Below are 20,958 nucleotides of genomic sequence, written 5' to 3' on the forward strand. Positions count from 1 at the left end.
GCTGCATAGATTTGGAATGGGCAGTTTTGTGTGTGTGTGTGTGTGATGAACGGGTGGGGGGTTGGTGTAAATGGTATCTGTCATAACATCAACCCTAGTTTGAATCGTTGTTAGTTGAAAGGTACTGCACTAAAAGAACACCCATACGATAGTAGTCGGTGTAGATTTGGGAAGGGTAGTGTCATGTTGTGTGTGATGGGGGGTATTATGGTGATATCTCTCATGAACCCTAGTTTGACAAGAGGTTGTTAGATGAAAGGCACTTGGCTAAACACTAAAGCTGAGTCTTCGGGCTCTATTCAATTCCGTATTGCGGAGGTTCAGCGTTACACCGTGACTGAAATTTGAAGACAACGTTCCCGCGTTAGCCGAGACTGCATTCACGGTAAACGCTGCATATGTCGGCTCAATCGGGAATTACCTTTACATTTATATCAAGTAGTCTGTAATGCTTCAGCGATCCAGACTGAATAGAGCCCTTCATATGGCTTATTCAGCTAGTATAGTTAACATGGAATACAGTATAAAGGTCATGTTCAACAGTTTGGGTCAGAAAATGAAACTACTGGTATGAATTAAGAATTTTCAGTTAAATTTAAGTTCAGTATGGAATTGACTGAAACTATGGTTTGAACGTACATAGCTTGGCAGTATAGAAACATGATTTGAACGTACATAGCTTGGCAGTATAGAAACATGATTTGAACGTACATAGCTTGGCAGTAAAGAAACATGATTTGAACGTACATAGCTTGGCAGTATAGAAACATGATTTGAACGTACATAGCTTGGCAGTAAAGAAACATGATTTGAACGTACATAGCTTGGCAGTATAAAAACATGATTTGAACGTACATAGCTTGGCAGTAAAGAAACATGATTTGAACGTACATAGCTTGGCAGTAAAGAAACATGATTTGAACGTACATAGCTTGGCAGTATAGAAACATGATTTGAACGTACATAGCTTGGCAGTATAGAAACATGATTTGAACGTACATAGCTTGGCAGTATAGAAACATGATTTGAACGTACATAGCTTGGCAGTAAAGAAACATGATTTGAACGTACATAGCTTGGCAGTATAGAAACATGATTTGAACGTACATAGCTTGGCAGTATAGAAACATGATTTGAACGTACATAGGTTGGCAGTAAAGAAACATGATTTGAACGTACATAGCTTGGCAGTAAAGAAACATGATTTGAACGTACATAGCTTGGCAGTAAAGAAACATGATTTGAACGTACATAGCTTGGCAGTATAGAAACATGATTTGAACGTACATAGCTTGGCAGTAAAGAAACATGATTTGAACGTACATAGCTTGGCAGTAAATAAACATTATTTGAACGTACATAGCTTGGCAGTATAGAAACATGATTTGAACGTACATAGCTTGGCAGTATAGAAACATGATTTGAACGTACATAGCTTGGCAGTAAAGAAACATGATTTGAACGTACATAGCTTGGCAGTAAAGAAACATGATTTGAACGTACATAGCTTGGCAGTATAGAAACATGATTTGAACGTACATAGCTTGGCAGTAAAGAAACATGATTTGAACGTACATAGCTTGGCAGTATAGAAACATGATTTGAACGTACATAGCTTGGCAGTACAGAAACATGATTTGAACGCACAAGCTTGGCAGTAAATAAACATTATTTGAACATACATAGCTTGACAGTATAGAAACATGATTTGAACGTACATAGCTTGGCAGTATAGAAACATGATTTGAACGTACATAGCTTGGCAGTATAGAAAGATGATTTGAACGTACATAGCTTGGCAGTAAATAAACATTATTTGAACATACATAGCTTGACAGTATAGAAACATGATTTGAACGTACATAGCTTGGCAGTATAGAAACATGATTTGAACGTCCATAGCTTGGCAGTATAGAAACATGATTTGAACGTACATAGCTTGGCAGTATAGAAACATGATTTGAACGTACCTAGCTTGGCAGTATAGAAACATGATTTGAACGTACATAGCTTGGCAGTATTGTGACGACCCTCCCACTCTGTCTGCCGAACTCTTTCTCTTTGCTCGTGTTTTCCTTAATAGGCTGTCGGTGTGCGGAGCCGCGAGGGTCGTCAGTGAAATGAGACACACCTGGGCTCAGGTGTGTCCCAGGATAAATGCACCTCTTCCCCATTCATTGAGGAGACTCTCTCCATGTAGACACAGACAGATTTTGGTTGTGGCATTTTTGTGGCTATTTGGTTTGTTTGCGTTGGCACCTTTTAACACCCCTCATTATCACATGTATACAGGCGACCACTCACTTACACTACTGACTACTGACTAAACACACCATTGTTAATTGTATTTACTTTACTTCAGTTAATAAATATATTTTGTTATTCTTTATCTCCACGTTGTCTCCCTTTTTGTTACGGGCTTCGAGCCGGTTCGTGACAGTATAGAAACATTATTTGAACGTACATAGCTTGGCAGTAAATAAACATTATTTGAACGTACATAGCTTGGCAGTATAGAAACATGATTTGAACATACATAGCTTGGCAGTATAGAAACATGATTTGAACGTACATAGCTTGGCAGTATAGAAACATGATTTGAACTACTGTTAGCTTTAGTCATTGTCTGGATTATCTGTCTTGGTGTTTACTTATTGGCTGTTCCTAGACACTGTCCTAGGTTGCCATAGATTCCTTGACCCTACTTTTCTATTTCTTTGGATGTGTAGATTTTTAAGAGCGCATTGAACTACAGGGCTGGATGAATTCATTTTCATCAAAGTTAAATTACAGTAAAGCAGATTCCTTTGGATGTGATTCTTATTTCAAAAAGTAAAGTGTGTTTTAAAATGACTAATATAAGAGGAAGGGTAACACTAGAAACATAGTAATAAAACTGTGATAAAATCATTGGACAGATTGTGGATAGAAAACCATTTTATTAGAATGACACGTTCATCACAAAGATATCTATTATCCTTGTCAAAATACAGTCACATTCTAACAATCCAAAGAACACTCTCTCACCCCGGTGAAATGTTTTCAATGCTAAGGTGTTCCTGTGGAATGATAACTAAGACACAGCTATAGAGGTATATCAGCAAACAGACCCTGCTTTTTTTACTTTTCTCCTCTCATCGCTACTGTTGTCACATCACCATTCCAGTTCAATGCCTGTTGCCACCCTAGAATGCTTTTTGAATAGGCAGCTGCTTCTCATCATCAAGCTATCCTTTTGTGAACAAAGTTCCCAATATTTCCTTACATGCCCATTCTAACAACTCAGACAGAGCTGTATATATAGCCTACACTCACTGTACGTCCACTGAGTACAGACACTTGAAGAAATGACAGACACACATTTCCAACATTTCTTCTTATCATAACAAAATCACAAATCACATAACTGTGATTCTCAGCATTATTACACTATCATTATCACTTGCGTCCTATTTTGTTCACAAAATGCTGCTGCTCTCACACTTTGGTTGGTTGTGTTGCATGGTGTCTGATTTGGAAGGAGAGCTGATGTGCTGGTAAGTTTCTTGGTCAACAAATCGCTTGAATCGGGGCCTGAAACCATTGAGAGGTAGGATACTTGTTTCATCTGATGGGAGCTAGGAGCTAGGCTGTGTGGCCTTATGTCCAACTTGTAGGTATACTTACATGACGACACCGTACTTTCAGACGAAGAAAGGACTCATACTATAGTTATCACTTATACTGTAACTTATATCTTATATTACTTATATCATGTATCTTGAATTACTTATATATAATATTACATATCTTATTACTTTTATCTTATATATTATATCTTATTTTACTTATATCTAATATTATATTTTATATTATATCTTATATATTATATGGCTTATATCATAAATCGTATACTACTTATAAAAACTCAGCAAAAAAAGAAACCCTGTCTTTCAAAGATAATTCGTAAAAATCCAAATAACTTCACAGATCTTCATTGTAAAGTATTTAAACACTGTTTCCCATGCTTGTTCAATGAACCATGAACAATTAATGAACATGCACCTGTGGAACGGTCGTTAAGACCCTAACAGCTTACAGACGGTAGGCAATTAAGGTCACAGTTAGGAAAACTTAGGACACAAAAGAGGCCTTTCTTCTGACTCTGAAAAACACCAAAAGAAAGATGCCCAGGGTCCCTGCTCATCTGTGTGAACGTGCCTTAGGCATGCTGCAAGGAGGCATGAGGACTGCAGATGTGGCCGGGCAATAAATTCCAATGTCCATACTGTGAGACGCCTAAGACAGCAATACAGGGAGACAGGACGGACAGCTGACCGTCATCGCAGTGGCAGATCATGTGTAACAACACCTGCACAGGATCGGTACATCCGAACATCACACCTGCGAGACAGGTACAGGATGGAAACAACAACTGCCCGAGTTACACCAGGAACGCACAATCCCTCCATCAGTGCTCAGACTGTCCGCAATAGGCTAAGAGAGGCTGGACTGAGGGCTTGTAGGCCTGTTGTAAGGCAGGTCCTCACCAGACATCACCGGCAACAATGTTGCCTATGGGCACAAACCCACCGTCGCTGGACCAGACAGGACTTTCAAAAAGTGCTCTTCACTGACGAGTCGCAGTTTTTGTCTCACCAAGGGTGATGGTCGGATTTGCGTTTATCGTAGAAAGAATGAGCGTTACACCGAGGCCTGTACTCTGGAGCGGGATCGCTTTGGATGTGGAGGGTCTGTCATGGTCTGGGGCGGTGTGTCACAGCATCATCGGACTGAGCTTGATGTCTTTGCAGGCATTCTCAACGCTGTGCGTTACAGGGAAGACATCCTCCTCCCTCATGTGGTACCCTTCCTGCAGGCTCATCCTGACATGACCCTCCAGCATGACAATGCCACCAGCCATACTGCCTGTTCTGTGCATGATTTCCTGCAAGACAGGAATGTCAGTGTTATGCCATGGTCAGCAAAGAGCCCAGATCCCATTGAGCACGTCTGGACCTGTTGGATCGGAGGGTGAGGGCTACGGTCATTCCCCCCAGAAATGTCTGGGAACTTGCAGGTTCCTTGGTGGAAGAGTGGGGTAATGTCTCATAGCAAGAACTGGCAAATCTGGTGCAGTCCATGAGGAGGAGATGCACTGCAGTACTTAATGCAGCTGGTGGCCACACCAGATACTGACTGTTACTTTGACCCCCCCCCCCTTTGTTCAGGGACACATTATTCAATTTCTGTTAGTCACATGTCTGTGGAACTTGTTCAGTTCATGTCTCAGTTGTTGAATCTTGTTATGTTCATACAAATATTTACACATGTTAAGTTTGCTGACAATATAAACACAGTTGACAGTGAGAGATAGTTTCTTTTTTTGCTGAGTTTATTATATGACATATCTTAAATCATATTACTTACATTACAAAATATAATATATCTTAAATTGCCTATATCTTATATTACTTTGAGCTCCTGAGTTGAACAGTGGTCTAAGGCACTGCAGCTCAGTGCAAGAGGTGTCATTGCAGTCCCTGGTTCGAATCCAGTCTGCATCACATCTGGCTGTGATTACGAGTACTATAGGGTGGTGCACAATTGGCCCAGCGTTGTCTGGGTTGCCTAGATACATTTAAAAAAATTATACTACATATTACTTATGTCTTATATTACTTATATATTGTATCTTACATTACTTATATCATATATTACTTATATGTTAAATCTAATATTACTATATCTTATATTACTTATATCTTATATTACTTATATCTTATATCTTATATTACTTATATATTATATTACTTATATGTTAAATCTGCTATTACTAATATCTTATATTGCTTACATGTTAAATCTTATATTAATTATATCTTATTACTTATATTTTACATCTTATATTACTTATATCTTATATTTCTTATATTACTTATATTTTATATTACTTATATCTTATATTACTTATATCTTATATTACTTATATGTTAAATCTGCTATTACTAATATCTTATATTGCTTATATGTTAAATCTTATATTAATTATATCGTATTACTTATATTTGACATCTTATATTACTTATATCTTATATTACCTATATGTTAAATATTATATTACTTATATGTTATATCTGCTATTACTAATATCTTATATTACCTATATGTTAAATCTTATGTTACTAATATCGTATATCTTATATTACCTATATGTTAAATCTTATATTACCTATTTCTTATATTACTTATATTTTATATCTTATATTACTTATATGTTACATCTTATATTACTTATATGTGATATTACTGATATCTTATATTACTTACAGTATATCTTATTTTACTTATGTTTTATATCTTATATTACTTAAATGTTACATCTTATATTACTTATATGTTATATTACTGATATCTTATATTACTTACAGTATATCTTATTTTACTTATGTTTTATATCTTATATTACTTATATGTTACATCTTATATTACTTATATGTTATATTACTGATATCTTATATTACTTACAGTATATCTTATATTACTTATATATTATATATTAGATTTCTATTTTTTGATAAAAACATAAAACCATATCTTATATTACTAATATCTTACATCACTTATATACTTCTAAAGCTGTAGAATCAGAGTACATGCCATATTGATCTAATCTTAAAACTTTGCATTCTAATAACAAATGTCTCCTTCAAATTCATGTTTGGTTAAAACATATTACAGATGTAATGTAAATGGTTTAAATGTAATGTAAAGGACTTCAATGTAATGTAAATGGGCTTAAATGTAATGTAAATGGCCACCACTGGTGTTAAAACCAATAGTATTCACTTTTTGTAAAAGTTGTATTTATCAATATTTTTACAAAGTCATCCTTCTGAATTGATTTTTTATACATCAGTTCTCTCTAACAGGCATTAGTTATCTCTAAAAGGCATTAGTTATCTCTAACAGGCAGTAGTTTCACTTATTTACGCATTTAAACTTCTAACACTTATATGCCATGTTGATGAGAAATGTTGACTGACATGTTGTTCTGTTTTAGGTGGCTCATGTGATTCTACATCCTCTCTGTTCAATATTTATTGCATGTTTTATTCTAACACATACTTTATCCAAATGTAATGCTTTATTGTAATATAATGTTCCTCACTAGAGGCAATGTCATGACATTTTGGGCACCTAGTTTGCCATCATTTTGGTAACAGATGTGACAACTTTTTCGGTCTCGGTGCTGTTTTTAGACCACACATGAATGGGTATGTTCCTTATTCCTTATCACCATGTCACAAATCTCACTTTCACTGCGAGGTGATTCTCCCCTCAAGGACCTAATCTCTGCTCACTACTGATTATTTAGGAGTTATTAGAAAATGAGGTCACTTAAATGATGCCACTCAACCCTCTCTCTGCCCCTTTATGAAAGTCCAGACACACTCTCCCTCTCTTTCAGCAGTCCCCACCATAAACAGTTACTACACATGAGGCAAAAATGTATTATTGCATTTGCCAATTTTCAGTTTATGCCTTTAAAATAAATAAAGACTGATATTCCCCCAAAAATATATTGCATTCTCTGCTGACGAACACCGCACAATATCTCCCCATTTCACTGTCATTGAATACTGCATGTCCTCTATTCAAAACCACTTCACACCTTATTTCATATCCTCTTGTAGCTTTCGCCAATATAATTGCTAACTCATGTTGTTTTCTCCCAGTTGAATGTAATCCTGTAACCAATCATTTGTTACAGTAGACAGGCTAGTAAATGGGATTGAAAGAGTACATGCACAGTTAGCACTGTGCTAACAAACTAACAACAGACACGCTAACAACAAGCTAGCAGACAAACTTAGAACAAGCTACTGTAGCAGACTAGCTAACAACAAGCTTGCAGACAAGCTAACAACAAGCTAGCAGACACACTGACAACAAGCTAGCAGACAAGCTAACAACAAGTTAGCAAACAAGCTAACAGCAAGCTAGCAGACAAGCTAACAGCAAGCTAGCAGACAAGCTAACAACAAGTTAGCAAACAAGCTAACAGCAAGCTAGCAGACAAGCTAACAGCAAGCTAGCAGACAAGCTAACAACAAAGCAAACATAAAGCCATCCAGAGGGGGCATAGTAATCCACTCAAGGTCTAAACAAGCTTATAGTTTTTACAAATATCCCAGGTAGGCATATGATCAAAGACATATGATGTCATATTTCAAAAAGCAGGATCCAGAGATGAAGACAGACCCACTTTTATAGCCTATAACTAGATTACAAAGAGCAGTAAATCATATAGTTGAACAGACATTGAACAGACAAAAGTCCTCTGCAGCATTGAAACTCCGCCAGTTAGTAAGGCTTCTGAATCACGAGACCTCCCCTCTGCAGGGGTTGTCAATGAAGTACAAAGTAGGGCACTTTGCATGTGATGTGTGTTGCCTTGCATGGTTACGACATGCAATGGCCCTGTACCAGTCTGCATGCTGCTTAACGAATGTCTTCCTTTTCCTCTTTCTCCTCCCGCCCATTCGTCCGTCCGCTTGCAGAAGACAACCGTGTTGAAGGTGGGTATTCTGTTTTGTCTTTTCTTTGTCATGGTTTTTATCATCTTTCCTCTGTGATTTATTCACTGACACCATGCTGTGGTTCTCATGGCTTAAATCACTCCTAACATACTGTATGTCATGGGGAAATGGTTTTAAAATGTGCTACCTAAATGGTGTTAAAATGTGCTACTGAAATGGTAAGTCCGCTCTATATGTTTTTCTCGTTTGCGGTTCTGGGTAGATGTTGCGAAATGTGCTCAGTCATTGGTTCAGGGGAAATGAGTGTTTTGGGATAATGAAATTATGCGTTGGAAAAGTTAGCTGTTCTTATCTACACTCTTTATCATGATCCTGATGATAAAATGTGGAACATTCACTTATGTTTATGTAGTTGTTACTATTCTTGAAATCTCCCATAGATGTTAATGTTAATGAATATCAGTGAAAGTTTTGGCAAAAGTTGAGCTAAGTACAGTGCCTTCGGAAAGTAATCAGACACCTTGACTTTTCCCCAAGAATTTTACGTTACAGACTTATTCTAAAATGGATTAAATAAAAACAAACCCTGAGCAATCTACACACAATACCCCATAATGACAAAGTCAGAAATTTTACCAAATATATAAACATTTTAAAACAGAAATAACCTATTTAAATAAGTATTCATACCCATTGATATGAGATTCGAAATTGAGCTCAGGTTCATCCTGTTTCCATTGATCATCCTAGAGATGATTCTACAACTTGATTGGAGTCCACCTGTGGTAAATCCAATTGATTTGACAAAATTTGGAAAGGCACACACCTGTCTATAAGGTCCCACAGTTGACAGTGCATGTCACAGCAAAAAACCAAGCCATGAGGTTGAAGGAATTGTCCGTAGAGCTCTGAGACAGGATTGTGTCGAGGAACAGATTTGTGGAAAAGTACCCAAAGAATTCTGCAGCATTGAAGTTCTCCAAGAACACAGTGCCCTACATCATTCTTAAATGGAAGTGAACAAAGCAAAGCTGTTTACCTGGCCAAACTGAGCAATCGAGGGAGAAGAGCCTTGGTCAGGGAGGTGACCAAGAACCCGATGGTCACTCTGACAGAGCTCTAGAGTTATGGTAGAGGGATGTGGGGATGTTTTTCAGCGGCAGGGACTGGGAGGCAAAGATGAACGGAGCAAAGTACAGAGTGATCCTTGATAAAAACCTGCTCCAGAGCTCTCAGGACCTCAGAAAGGGGTGAAGGTTTACCTTCCAACAGGACAACGACCCAACACACACAGCCAGGACAAAGCAGGAGTGGCTTCGGGACAAGTATCTGAATGTCCTTGAGAGGCCAAGCCAGACCCTGAACTTGAACCCGATCTAACATCTCTGGAGAGACCTGAAAATAGCTGTGCAGCGACGCTCCCCATCCAACCTAGCAGAGCTTGAAAGGATCTGCAGAGAAGAATGGGAGAAACTCCCCAAATACAGGGGTGGCAGCGTAGCCTAGTGGTTAGAGTGTTGGACTAGTAACCCAAAAGGTTGCAAGATCAAATCCCCGAGCTGACAAGGTACAAATCTGTCGTTCTGTCCCTGAACAAGGCAGTTAACCCACTGTTCCTAGGCCGTCATTGAAAATAAGAATTTGTTCTGTTACGAACCAGCTCAGAGTTCGCAACAAAAGGGAGACAACGTGGAGACAAGGATTATCAAAATATATATTTATTAAATAAAGTAACTAAGTAATTAACAATGGTGTGTGTAATCAGTAATCAGTAGTGTAAGTGAGTGTTTGCATGCATAAATGTAATAATGCAGGGTGTTGAAGGGTGCCAAAGCAAAAAGCCACAAAACTACCACAACAGAAATCAACCAAGGTGTCTGCATGGAGAGAGTCCCCCCCATGAATGTGAAAGAGGTCTATTTATCATGGGACACACCCGGGCCCAGGTGTTTCCCATGTAGCTGTCAACCCTCCCAGCTCCGCCCACCGGCATCCTAATAAGGAAACAAGAACAAAAAGAGAGAATACGGCAGACAGAGTGGGAGGGTCGTCACAGTTCTTAACTGACTTGCCTAGTTAAATAAAGGTAAAATAAAAAACAGGTGTGCCAAGCTTGTAGCGTCATACCCAAGAAGACTCGAGGCTGTAGTCGCTGCCAAAGATGCTTCAACAAAGTACTGAGTAAAGGGTCTGAATACTTATGTAAATGAATACATATGTACATTTCAGTTTTTTTAATTATAAATTAGCGTTGTGAGTAGATTGATGAGGGGAAAAAACGATTTAATACATTTTAGAATAAGGCTGTATTGTAACAAAATGTGGAAAAAAGCAAGGGGTCTGAACACTTTCTGAAGGCAATGTATGTTAAGATGTGGATAAGTATTTAGGCTACTACTACACTGTTCGAACTATGCCTTGGATCTCCCACTGGTTTGAAATACGTTTTCTGCAGGTTATTGTTGATACACTACATTACATAAGTTAATGGTTTGGAAGGGATAGAACAAACATTTTATGGTTTCTGCAAGCTGCGGGAAGTAGGCAATAGCCTGTTCCCATTTACAAGGAGATAGTAGTGTCATAGTGAACAACTGAATACAACTTTAAAGAGCAAACTCTGAACTGAACACTAAATATTGTCTTTATTTGCAATAGTGTCTTACATCTTTGCATTAAGGAGGGGAAAATGACCAGACCCTGCCCAATCAAATAGCTTTCTATTACTGATAATATTATTATACAAATACTCTGGATCTTTGAAAGTGAATGTAGAAAAATGTGGATCCATTGTAAGAGATTCACATCGCAAAACCTTGTTAAAGTCAGGCCATTGCTTTAGGGGTAGGTAGGTACAGCAGGTGGACCTGGTTGAGCATTCTGAGAGGATGCCCATCTTAGACAAATGGAACCTCAACTAACCTACATTATTACTGTTAATTTAACTCTAGTAAGTCTGACTGATGACGCATTGCAACCTCTCTTGGTTGGAATCATGCTCATCACCCTAACCCAACCTCGTCTGACTGTACCCCATCCTCACTCTCCGTCCCCCTTCGCCCCTACCCTGACTCCCCAACACCTCCCAAAATACCACAGGCATCTACCAGACACAGATGCCTGTCTGTCAGTTTGACCTACAGTAGGATATGTTCCAAATGACACCCTATTTCCTATATAGTGCACTACTTTGGCAAGGGCTCATATGACTCTGGTCACTCAGTAGTGGTCTATAAAGAGAATAGGGTGCTATTTGGGAGGCAGCCCTAGCCTCTCCGTGATCCCCTGTTTCTCTGCTGACTTTGCTCTTGTTTTCCTTTAAGGTCTGGCACACTTGATGATGGGCGACCAAGGTATGTTCCTTTGGTCCCTCCCCCCTTGTGCTCCATACAAAGACTTATTTTGCTGCTTCTCTTACTGCTGGCTGGGGTACTCAGGGCTTTTAAAACTGCTTTTCAGATCTGTTTGCAACAGTGAATGGCTTGGTTTGGTTTGTTCATCCAACCTTTTTGTCTTGACCCCCCCCCCCTCTCGAATCATCGCCTCAAATCAGCACATGCGCATATTTTTCTTGCCAGTATGTTTCAAACTCACCTTCTGTCTCATTTGGCCGGCTGTTTCATCATGCCATCATGCTGTGATTCATTTCAAAGTGATGATAAAAACCAAACCAAAACATGCTGAAGATAATGCATGATTGTGATGTAGCTACTATAGGACATCAGACCCCCTCTATATTACCCTTGCTGCTGGAATGCTTTAGCAGTCAGACAGTGAGCCACAGTGAGCTAGATGATTGAAAACCTCTCTCCATTTCCAAGGCAGTCTCTCTTTGCATCCCAAATGGCACCCTGTTCCCTATGTAGTGCACTACCGTTAACCAAGGCCCAGGGTGCCATTTAGGAAACATCTTCTGACTCGTCTTCTCCACAGCAGTCTGGTTGATGTTCATCTCCCAGCATGCAGTACTCAGTCTGAGCCGGAAATGAAATATTGCTCACTTGTACCCTCCCCCCATACTGACACTCACACCAGCATTCCATCATGCCATCCTTTCTTCAATCTCTTACCTCATCTTGGATATGATATTCATCCCATTGTGCCTCTCTCTGTGTGTCCCCAATGGCACCTTATTCCCTATATAGTGCACTTATTTTGACCAGAACCCTATATAGGGAAAGGGTTCAATTTTGGATGCACCCACTCTGTGTTCTTCGGTCCTTCTTCGCTGTCTGTCAGTATGACCATGACACTTATGGCTGTCTTTCCTTCCTCTCTTCCTCCTCTTGTCTGGAAACTGCGTTCTTCCATGGAACATTCCATCAACTATCCTAGGTAGTAAAGGTACTCTCCACACTTTACTTCCTCAAACTGCATGTAGTCACATGACTGTCTCAAATCCGCTGTCTGTGGCCTTATATGGTAGTCACGACTGTCTCAAATCCACTGTCTGTGGCCTTATATGGGAGTCACGACTGTCTCAAATCCGCTGTCTGTGGCCTTATATGGGAGTCACGACTGTCTCAAATCCACTGTCTGTGGCCTTATATGGGAGTCACATGACTGTCTCAAGTTCACTGTCTGTGGCGTTATATGCTGATTTCATTAAGCATGTAAAGTCATGAGCATTATTACATTGCTTTATGCTGCTACGATATAAAATGTATGTGTGTCATGGTACCCAAGGTAGGTTGCTGCTTTTACTTTGCGGTCAGCTCACACTTTTTGATGAGGAGTGGATTGTTTCATTTCTGCTTGATGCATTAAAACCATAAAGACATTCACAAAGGGGGGATATGTGATGTCCACTCCACTCTGCTTGTACCTGATGCCAGTGCAGCACTGACCACCGGTAATGCTTAATCTTTTTCAATGTATTGATGGGTAATGGGGTGAGATGAGTTAAAGGCTATATCTGGCCCCAGTGTCTGACCAACCTGAGTTTTGTGGGCAGCGGGCAATGGGCTGGGCACCCCATGGGCTGGGAAGCACCTTATCCTGGCTGGCTGTGCTGCTGCGCCGCTCTCCACAGAGGGTAAGTGGACATCTGATCTCTGCCCGTTTGCCTCTCCTACCCAGGGCTGAGGGAAAGAGAAGGTTGGCTTCGAAGGTCCCTACTGAGCATTCCAGGTAAACAGCTTTGCTTTGTTCATTTGATTCCTTAACAGTTGGACCATTCAAGACAAGCAGGTCTAAAGAGAAAGTCACCGTTTGGTTTGTTTGTTTCATCCATAGGAGTTATGTTATGTGACATGTCCTGCCGCGTGAGCTGGATTGACAGTCGTCAATGAAAGACAATGTTGATATCTAAGCAGCTTGTAGATTGTGTGGGTGAAAATGTATATGCAGGTGAAAATATGAATGATAATTCAGCAAGGTATTATTATCTGTAGGGATGTGTGTATTTTAGGCATAAATTACTTTGAAGGCATGACCTTTGACACTATAGGAATTGTGGGACTGTGAAAATCCATTCCAGTGTTCTATTTCCATTCTAAATAAATTATTTTCATGTTATCACCTGTAATCACATGTAATATTGTCAACAAGCTCTCACATTATCATGTTCATCCATGTTTATCAAATGTTTATCAAATCAAGTGTTTAAGTTAAAGTTAAGATATTATCTCCACATTTTTAAGGTTAGGGTTAAGTTCAGGCATTAACTTTGGCATAGGCTTAAAACAAAAATATAAAAAACTACTTTCTATTGCTGGATTTGAACATGCAACCTTTCGCACTAGAGGCAGATGCTTACTAAACCTACTTGAAGGTAAAAGAGCTCACTGTTGCCCCTAGTGGCCGGTTTACACATCTCCCAACGACCTCAGACATGGATGGACGTCAAATACTGACTTGTATCACGGGTGACCTGGCTGAACACTAGCATTACTGTATAAGTAAGCCAGGTAAGAGGTGTGTTTATGAAAAAAAATGAGCATGATACAATGAATATTGAAAGTCAAATCAAATGAGTTTGTACAGGTAAATAGACACAATATTCATAAATTCATCAAATGTATGAGGAACCATTTCAGATATCTGTGATTTGGATCTATCTTTCCATTGCCTGCAGTACATCAATATTTTTCACTGTGATTGTATATCTAGGTACATTACACACGATTGAACATGATTTGGATCTAAAACACACATAGAGTAGACATTTTGGACTTTCCTTTAATCACTCAGGGCAACAGTGCAAAGATCAACTACCCTTCACTAAGGTAAGTGCTATTTATTTGGTAATGGCGGTTCAGGTTATGTGGCCGTTCATAGAGATTGGATGATTAAATTTTTTCGCATTCATTCATCTTGTTTTGATCTTTTCTCTGGATATTGAAGAGGTCAAATTAGCTTTTTCTGAAATTGCTTGTACACATTTTTTCAATATTTTATTTGGTCTGCAAGTGTAACGGAGTTAAGAACGAACATTATGATCGCTCCACAGCTATCTTGAAATCTCATGGATGGAGCTATCCAATCTGTACCTTTTGGGTGGCTCAAGCCGTTGGAACGTTATCAAGGAGGGCGGTCACGTGTGTTGCAAAGCAGAGAATCACTGGTTTGAGCCCAGTATGGGGCAGTCGGACAGTGGAGGAAGCTAAGCTGTTAGCAGGAAATCCCTCTTGCCTGTAAAACTGAATGAAAGGGTGCTTTCAGAGTCCGATGATCTGCACTAGGAATGGGATGTGGCCTCTAAAACTGAATGAAATGGTGCTTAGAGAGTCTGAGTATCTGCACTAGGAATGGGATGTGATTTACAATGCTCAAATCTGGTTGTAATAGCACAATGCTGCTTACATGAACCAAGCTATTATTTAAAAAAAAATTATTGAACCTTTATTCATCTAGGCAAGTCAGTTAAGAACAGATTCTTATTTACAATGACGGCCTACACCGGCCAAACACGGATGACGCAAGGCTAATTGTTCGCCTGCATATGGAACTTCCAATCACGGCCGGTTGTGATACAGCCTGGATTCAAACCAGGGTGTCTGTAGTGACGCCTCTAGCACTGAGATGCAGTACCTTAGACCGCTGTGCCACTCGGATGAAGGTTGAAGGTTTTTTGTTTGGTTTTTGTGATAATGGTACACCTACCATGACATGTTTGTAAGACCAACACCTTGGCATCTTGCCACATTTTACGCAGAAAAATAACATATTTTAAGGATATGTCAAGTCAAAACCAACGAGTCAAGAGGTGTACTGTAGGTCTATGGCTTCAGAACTGTAGGATGTGACGTACTGTAGACTATACGCACGGCTTGCTCATCATGATGTGACGTACTGTAGACTATACGCATGGCTAGCTCATCATGTTGTGACATACTGTAGACTATACACATGGCTAGCTCATCAGGTTGTGACGTACTGTAGACCATACACATGGCTAGCTCATCATGTTGTGACGTACTGTAGACTATACACATGGCTAGCTCATCAGGATGTGATGTACTGTAGACTATACACATGGCTAGCTCATCATGTTGTGACGTACTGTAGACTATACACATGGCTAGCTCATCATGTTGTGACGTACTGTAGACCATACACATGGCTAGCTCATCATGTTGTGACGTACTGTAGACTATACACATGGCTAGCTCATGAGGATGTGACGTACTGTAGACTATACACATGGCTAGCTCATCATGTTGTGACGTACTGTAGACTATACACATGGCTAGCTCATCATGTTGTGACGTACTGTAGACTATACACATGGCTAGCTCATGAGGATGTGACGTACTGTAGACTATACACATGGCTAGCTCATCATGTTGTGACGTACTGTAGACTATACACATGGCTAGCTCATCATGTTGTGACGTACTGTAGACTATACACATGGCTAGCTCATCATGTTGTGACGTACTATAGACTATACGCATGGCTAGCTCATCAGGATGTGACGTACTGTAGACTATACGCATGGCTAGCTCATCAGGATGTGATGTACTGTAGACTATACGCATGGCTAGCTCATCAGGATGTGACGTACTGTAGAATATACACATGGCTAGCTCATCAGGATGTAACGTAATGTAGACTATACACATGGCTAGCTCATCATGTTGTGACGTACTGTATAGTCTACAGACCAGGGCTCTGGTCAAAAGTAGTGCACTATAAAGGGAATAGGATGCCATCTGGAAGCAGACAGTACTAGCCTGGAGGTGGCAGAAGGCGAGCCATGGGTAGAGATGGAGAGAAGTGTTGACATAGCAGAAAACTGACACAACACACTGAGTCTAATTTTGGGCCTTCACCATGGAGTGTGTCCTCTGTCTCATACAGAGTGTGCAAACAGGCGTAGGATCGCATCTACAGTACAGGGTTGTGAGGCTGTGAAGATCCAGGCCTTTCATCTGGTTTTATCTAATCTGATAACACTAGTACAACATGTTTGCACAGCCCTTAGCTAGGCCCCTACATTATCCATTCATTGTAATAGTGTAGTTACAACTTCTGAGAATGTCCTATTACTCCAACTCATTTATGCTCTGGTAGTGCAGTTTAACTTCAGTTTGTTGAGATGTGGAGGTCCTTTGTGAGGTAAACATTTACATATATTCAGATTCCGGTGTTGGTGAAGCTGCCCTTGGAGTCTCAGAATCTAGTTTCCATTGACTTCGTCCCAAATAACAGCCTGGTCAAAAGTATTACAATATAGGGCAAGCCAGGCTAACACACAGAACAGGTAGAAAGGCCAGGTTAGCACACAGACCAGCCAGGCAGATCAGGCTAGCACATAGACCAGGCCAGACAGGCCAGGCTAGCACACAGAACAGGCCAGGCAGGCCAGGCTAGCACACAGAACAGGTCAGGCAGGCCAGGCTAGCACACAGAACAGGCCAGGCAGGCCAGGTTAGCACACAGAACAGGCCAGGCAGGCCAGGCTAGCACACAGACCAGGCCAGGCTAGCACACAGAACAGGCCAGGCAGGCCAGGCTAGCACACACAGGCAGGCCAGGCTAACAGGCCCCATAGGCAGGAGGGCTATGCCAGGCTAGCACACAGAACATGCCCTACAGGCAGGAGGGCCAGGCTAGCACACAGAACAGGTTTAGAGGAACTACTTGGCCTTTTGCTAATAAACTAAGTTTTAAAAAAATGTCTCATTTGCTTTTGATGGTTATGATCTTTTTTGATAATATTTTTTTTGAAAATCTTTAATTATGGAAGGTAAATCCTCAGAGATTGATTTGTCTGTCAGTGCCAAGGATGACTGGGTTGTATTTAGGGAAACACTTTTAAAATGTTGCATGCTTGTCTGTTTGTTTGTATGCAAACTGGATGTGTCAGATCCAAGTGGTATCTACAGTATTTGTGAGCGATTTGAATGCGATTGAATCCTGTTCAATTAGGCATACTTTTTTATCTAGTCACTAGCTAGGTTTCCATCCAGTTGGCAACAGATTTTCATGCAAATATAAAAAAATGGATTTCCATCGCATTTTCAACTCTACTGATGGTTTTGTTACAGAAAATGTTGCTTGACCTATTTTATTTATTTATCTGAAATTTCTTTTTTATAAATTTAAATTTCTTATGTTCCCGCTCTTAGATCACTCTAAAGACTCACAACTTGTTTTGAAAAGAAAGCCTTGACTGTTGTGAGAGAGAAGAGGAGATTGAGTGTATGCTTATGGTGGAGTTTTTTCAACATTCCAATCAATCAATATGTGGCTATGGAGAAAAATGTAATGCTGGTATGTAATGTCATGTGTAGCTCTGGTGTGGAATGTTGCTGTAGTAGACTGATGGATGAATCATGACATTCTAAATCTCCAAAATGCCACACTTCTCAGCAAAACCTAACTGTAGGAACTAGAAACTTAAACCTAACTGGAGGAACTAGGAACTGAACCGGCTTCTCAACATTAACCTAACTGGAGGAACTAGGATCTGAACTGGCTTCTCAACAAAAACCTAACTGGAGGACCTAGGAAATGTGTACTTTGCCAATCTCTCTATTAGGTGTCTTTTGAGACTGAGCTCTTAAGTCTTGAGACTGAGCTCTTATATTCGATGCAGTACATGAGCACATAAAAAAGGATAAAGAAATGAAGAAACTGTAACTGATTATATATTTCAAAATATTCAGGACGTCATTGTCATAGTAAAGGCGATTAGCGATTATGACCTTTCAGTCGGCCTGTCCATTTGAGTCCAAACCCATCGGAATGATTAAACTAAAACCCTCACAACTTTTTACTGGCTTTCATCCCAAATGACACCCTATTCCCTATATAGTGCACTACTTTTGACCAGAGCCCTATGGGAAATGGTCAAAAGTAATGTAGCACTGAATAGGAAATAGTTTAATTTTGGACGCAGACAGTGCTAAATTAATTTAGAAAGCTTTGCGTCAATGATATCGTTCTGCATAGCGGCTTGTTGATGGGGATTACAGTTGTCATCATGGACTATGGCTTGATTTTGCTTAAGTACAGTATGTACTCAAATCCCCTTATTCTTCCTAAAGGTCCTTGTTGCAGTAGCCGTATGGTCTCAGAAGAATCCTTAAACCTCACTTCATATTTTACTTGGCTTGTATTTTCTTTGTAAGGCCGAAGAGAACACAGCGTGCGTAACAGGGAACCTGGAGAGTTTCCCTCTGAAGTGGGAGTTAGTCTTTAGTGCTCTGGCTGAAAACAGCAGTGGTCTTCATGGTGTTACTCTAATACAGAATAGTTGGGTGGTTTAATATAATACAATCCTTTTTTGAGATGCATTTGAACTACGGAAGCCAACCAGCTTCTTCCCAGCTGTCTCTCACTATAGAACTGTCTCTTACTATGGAACTTTTTCCTACCACTGTAAGTGTGATATGTGTGATGCCTTCAGTGCTTCTGAACCCCATGGGTCCCATGTTGATTACATCGTCAACCGCCAATTCAGAGATAATGAAAGAAAAGGAAGGTCTGAGCAATTTGATGCTTGCACTGTTTTAACATTCCTACCTTCTTGTGCCTACTGCACCTGGCCCACTCTATAACCAGAGCAGTGTTTCACTCTATCTAGCAAGACACTTTGATTTGATAGATTCAGAGGTGGTGTTAAACACTGAAGCTGAGAAAGAGAGAGAAATAAAGAGAGGGAAATGGAGAGGGAGGAGATACTGACTCCTGGAGGAGATACTGACTCCTTGAGGAGATACTAACTCCTTGAGTGGTGCTGAGAGGGAAAGGGAGAGGGAGAGAGGGAGGAGATACTGGGATACTCGATATATCATTTAGCCACACACACATGCACACATCCTTGTGAAGCTAAAGACTGCTACATTAGCTCCATTCTAACTCCATCCAATCTCAGGGTGGGATTAGCCCTGCACACATCCTCGTGAAGCTAAAAACTGCTACATTAGCTCCATTCTAACTCCATCCAATCTCAGGGTGGGATTAGCCCTGCACACATCCTTGTGAAGCTAAAGACTGCTACATTAGCTCCATTCTAACTCCATCGAATCTCAGGGTGGGATTAGCCCTGCACACATCCTCGTGAAGCTAAAAACTGCTACATTAGCTCCATTCTAACTCCAGCCAATCTCAGGGTGGGATTAGCCCTACACAATTTACTTCACATAATTTCAATTATTATTTTTGAATGACCCCCCTCTTAACCCTCCTATTATGCTACGTGTCAATTTGACCCATTTCCACTTGAGTTGTCTAAAATACTAGTTAATCTCTCTTTTTCTCCATTAAATTAAATTACTTTTCCTCATTTAGGGTCATGAACCTAACTTCAAAATATAGACACTGATGTGTTGTGGAATGTCTGTGTAGATTTTGTATACAACATGATGTTGTGGGTCATTTTGACCAGGAGGCTTTCATGTGTATAGATATTTGCACTGGTCCAAAATAAGAAAGTGCCTTTGAAATATTTTGATTTGACTGGTTCTGGTTGCACTTTTATAATTATGTTTGAGTGAAAATTAGCTTTCCCAAGCTTCTCCTTCGCAGGGAGCAGCAGATCTCTGACACAGACAATCCAAAATGAGCTCCAAACAGAAAATGCTTGTTTGTGAGAAAGGAAAAACTTAAATATAGAGTTTTTTTTTTAAATCAAATGTTCTTGTATTCCTTCTTTCTGAAAGGTCTGACAAGACAAAATAAAGTTTGGCCTGTTTTTACTTGATTCTTTGTCTGTCTTGAGTGTGTAACTGTGCGGGTCAATCTGACCCATGCCACAATATACTTATTTTTTACACAGCAAAGCACAAGGGTTAAAATATATGTAGTGTAAATTGATGACAATAATATAAATTCCTCTCCTCCTAAACCTGAGAGAGAGAGAGAGAGAGAGAGAGAGAGAGAGAGAGAGAGAGAGAGAAAATAGAACAGTTGTAGCACAAAATAAATATAATGTTGGAGTTGGATCGTTCTGAGAGCAGCTCGGCTGCCTCTTCCTAGCTTGGCC

General features: G+C 39.9%; 1 protein-coding gene across 17 annotated transcripts in view; it reads left to right on the plus strand.

Moving 5' to 3' along the window:
- Positions 1 to 20,958, plus strand: part of LOC115152808 (neurexin-1a) — a 758,004-nt gene that overhangs the window by 46,007 nt on the left and 691,039 nt on the right. For 4 of the 17 annotated variants that reach the window (XM_029697621.1, XM_029697623.1, XM_029697634.1 and 1 more), the window contains exons 3-6: positions 8,544 to 8,561; positions 11,846 to 11,875; positions 12,858 to 12,866; positions 13,602 to 13,652. In XM_029697621.1, coding sequence (XP_029553481.1) covers positions 8,544 to 8,561; positions 11,846 to 11,875; positions 12,858 to 12,866; positions 13,602 to 13,652 — 108 coding nt within the window. The remainder of the gene's footprint in view (positions 1 to 8,543; positions 8,562 to 11,845; positions 11,876 to 12,857; positions 12,867 to 13,601; positions 13,653 to 20,958) is intronic. The other 13 variants (XM_029697630.1, XM_029697639.1, XM_029697633.1 and 10 more) reach the window with 8 other exon arrangements.

This window comes from Salmo trutta, chromosome 18, assembly GCF_901001165.1.
Source record: "Salmo trutta chromosome 18, fSalTru1.1, whole genome shotgun sequence".
Lineage (NCBI taxonomy): Eukaryota > Metazoa > Chordata > Actinopteri > Salmoniformes > Salmonidae > Salmo > Salmo trutta.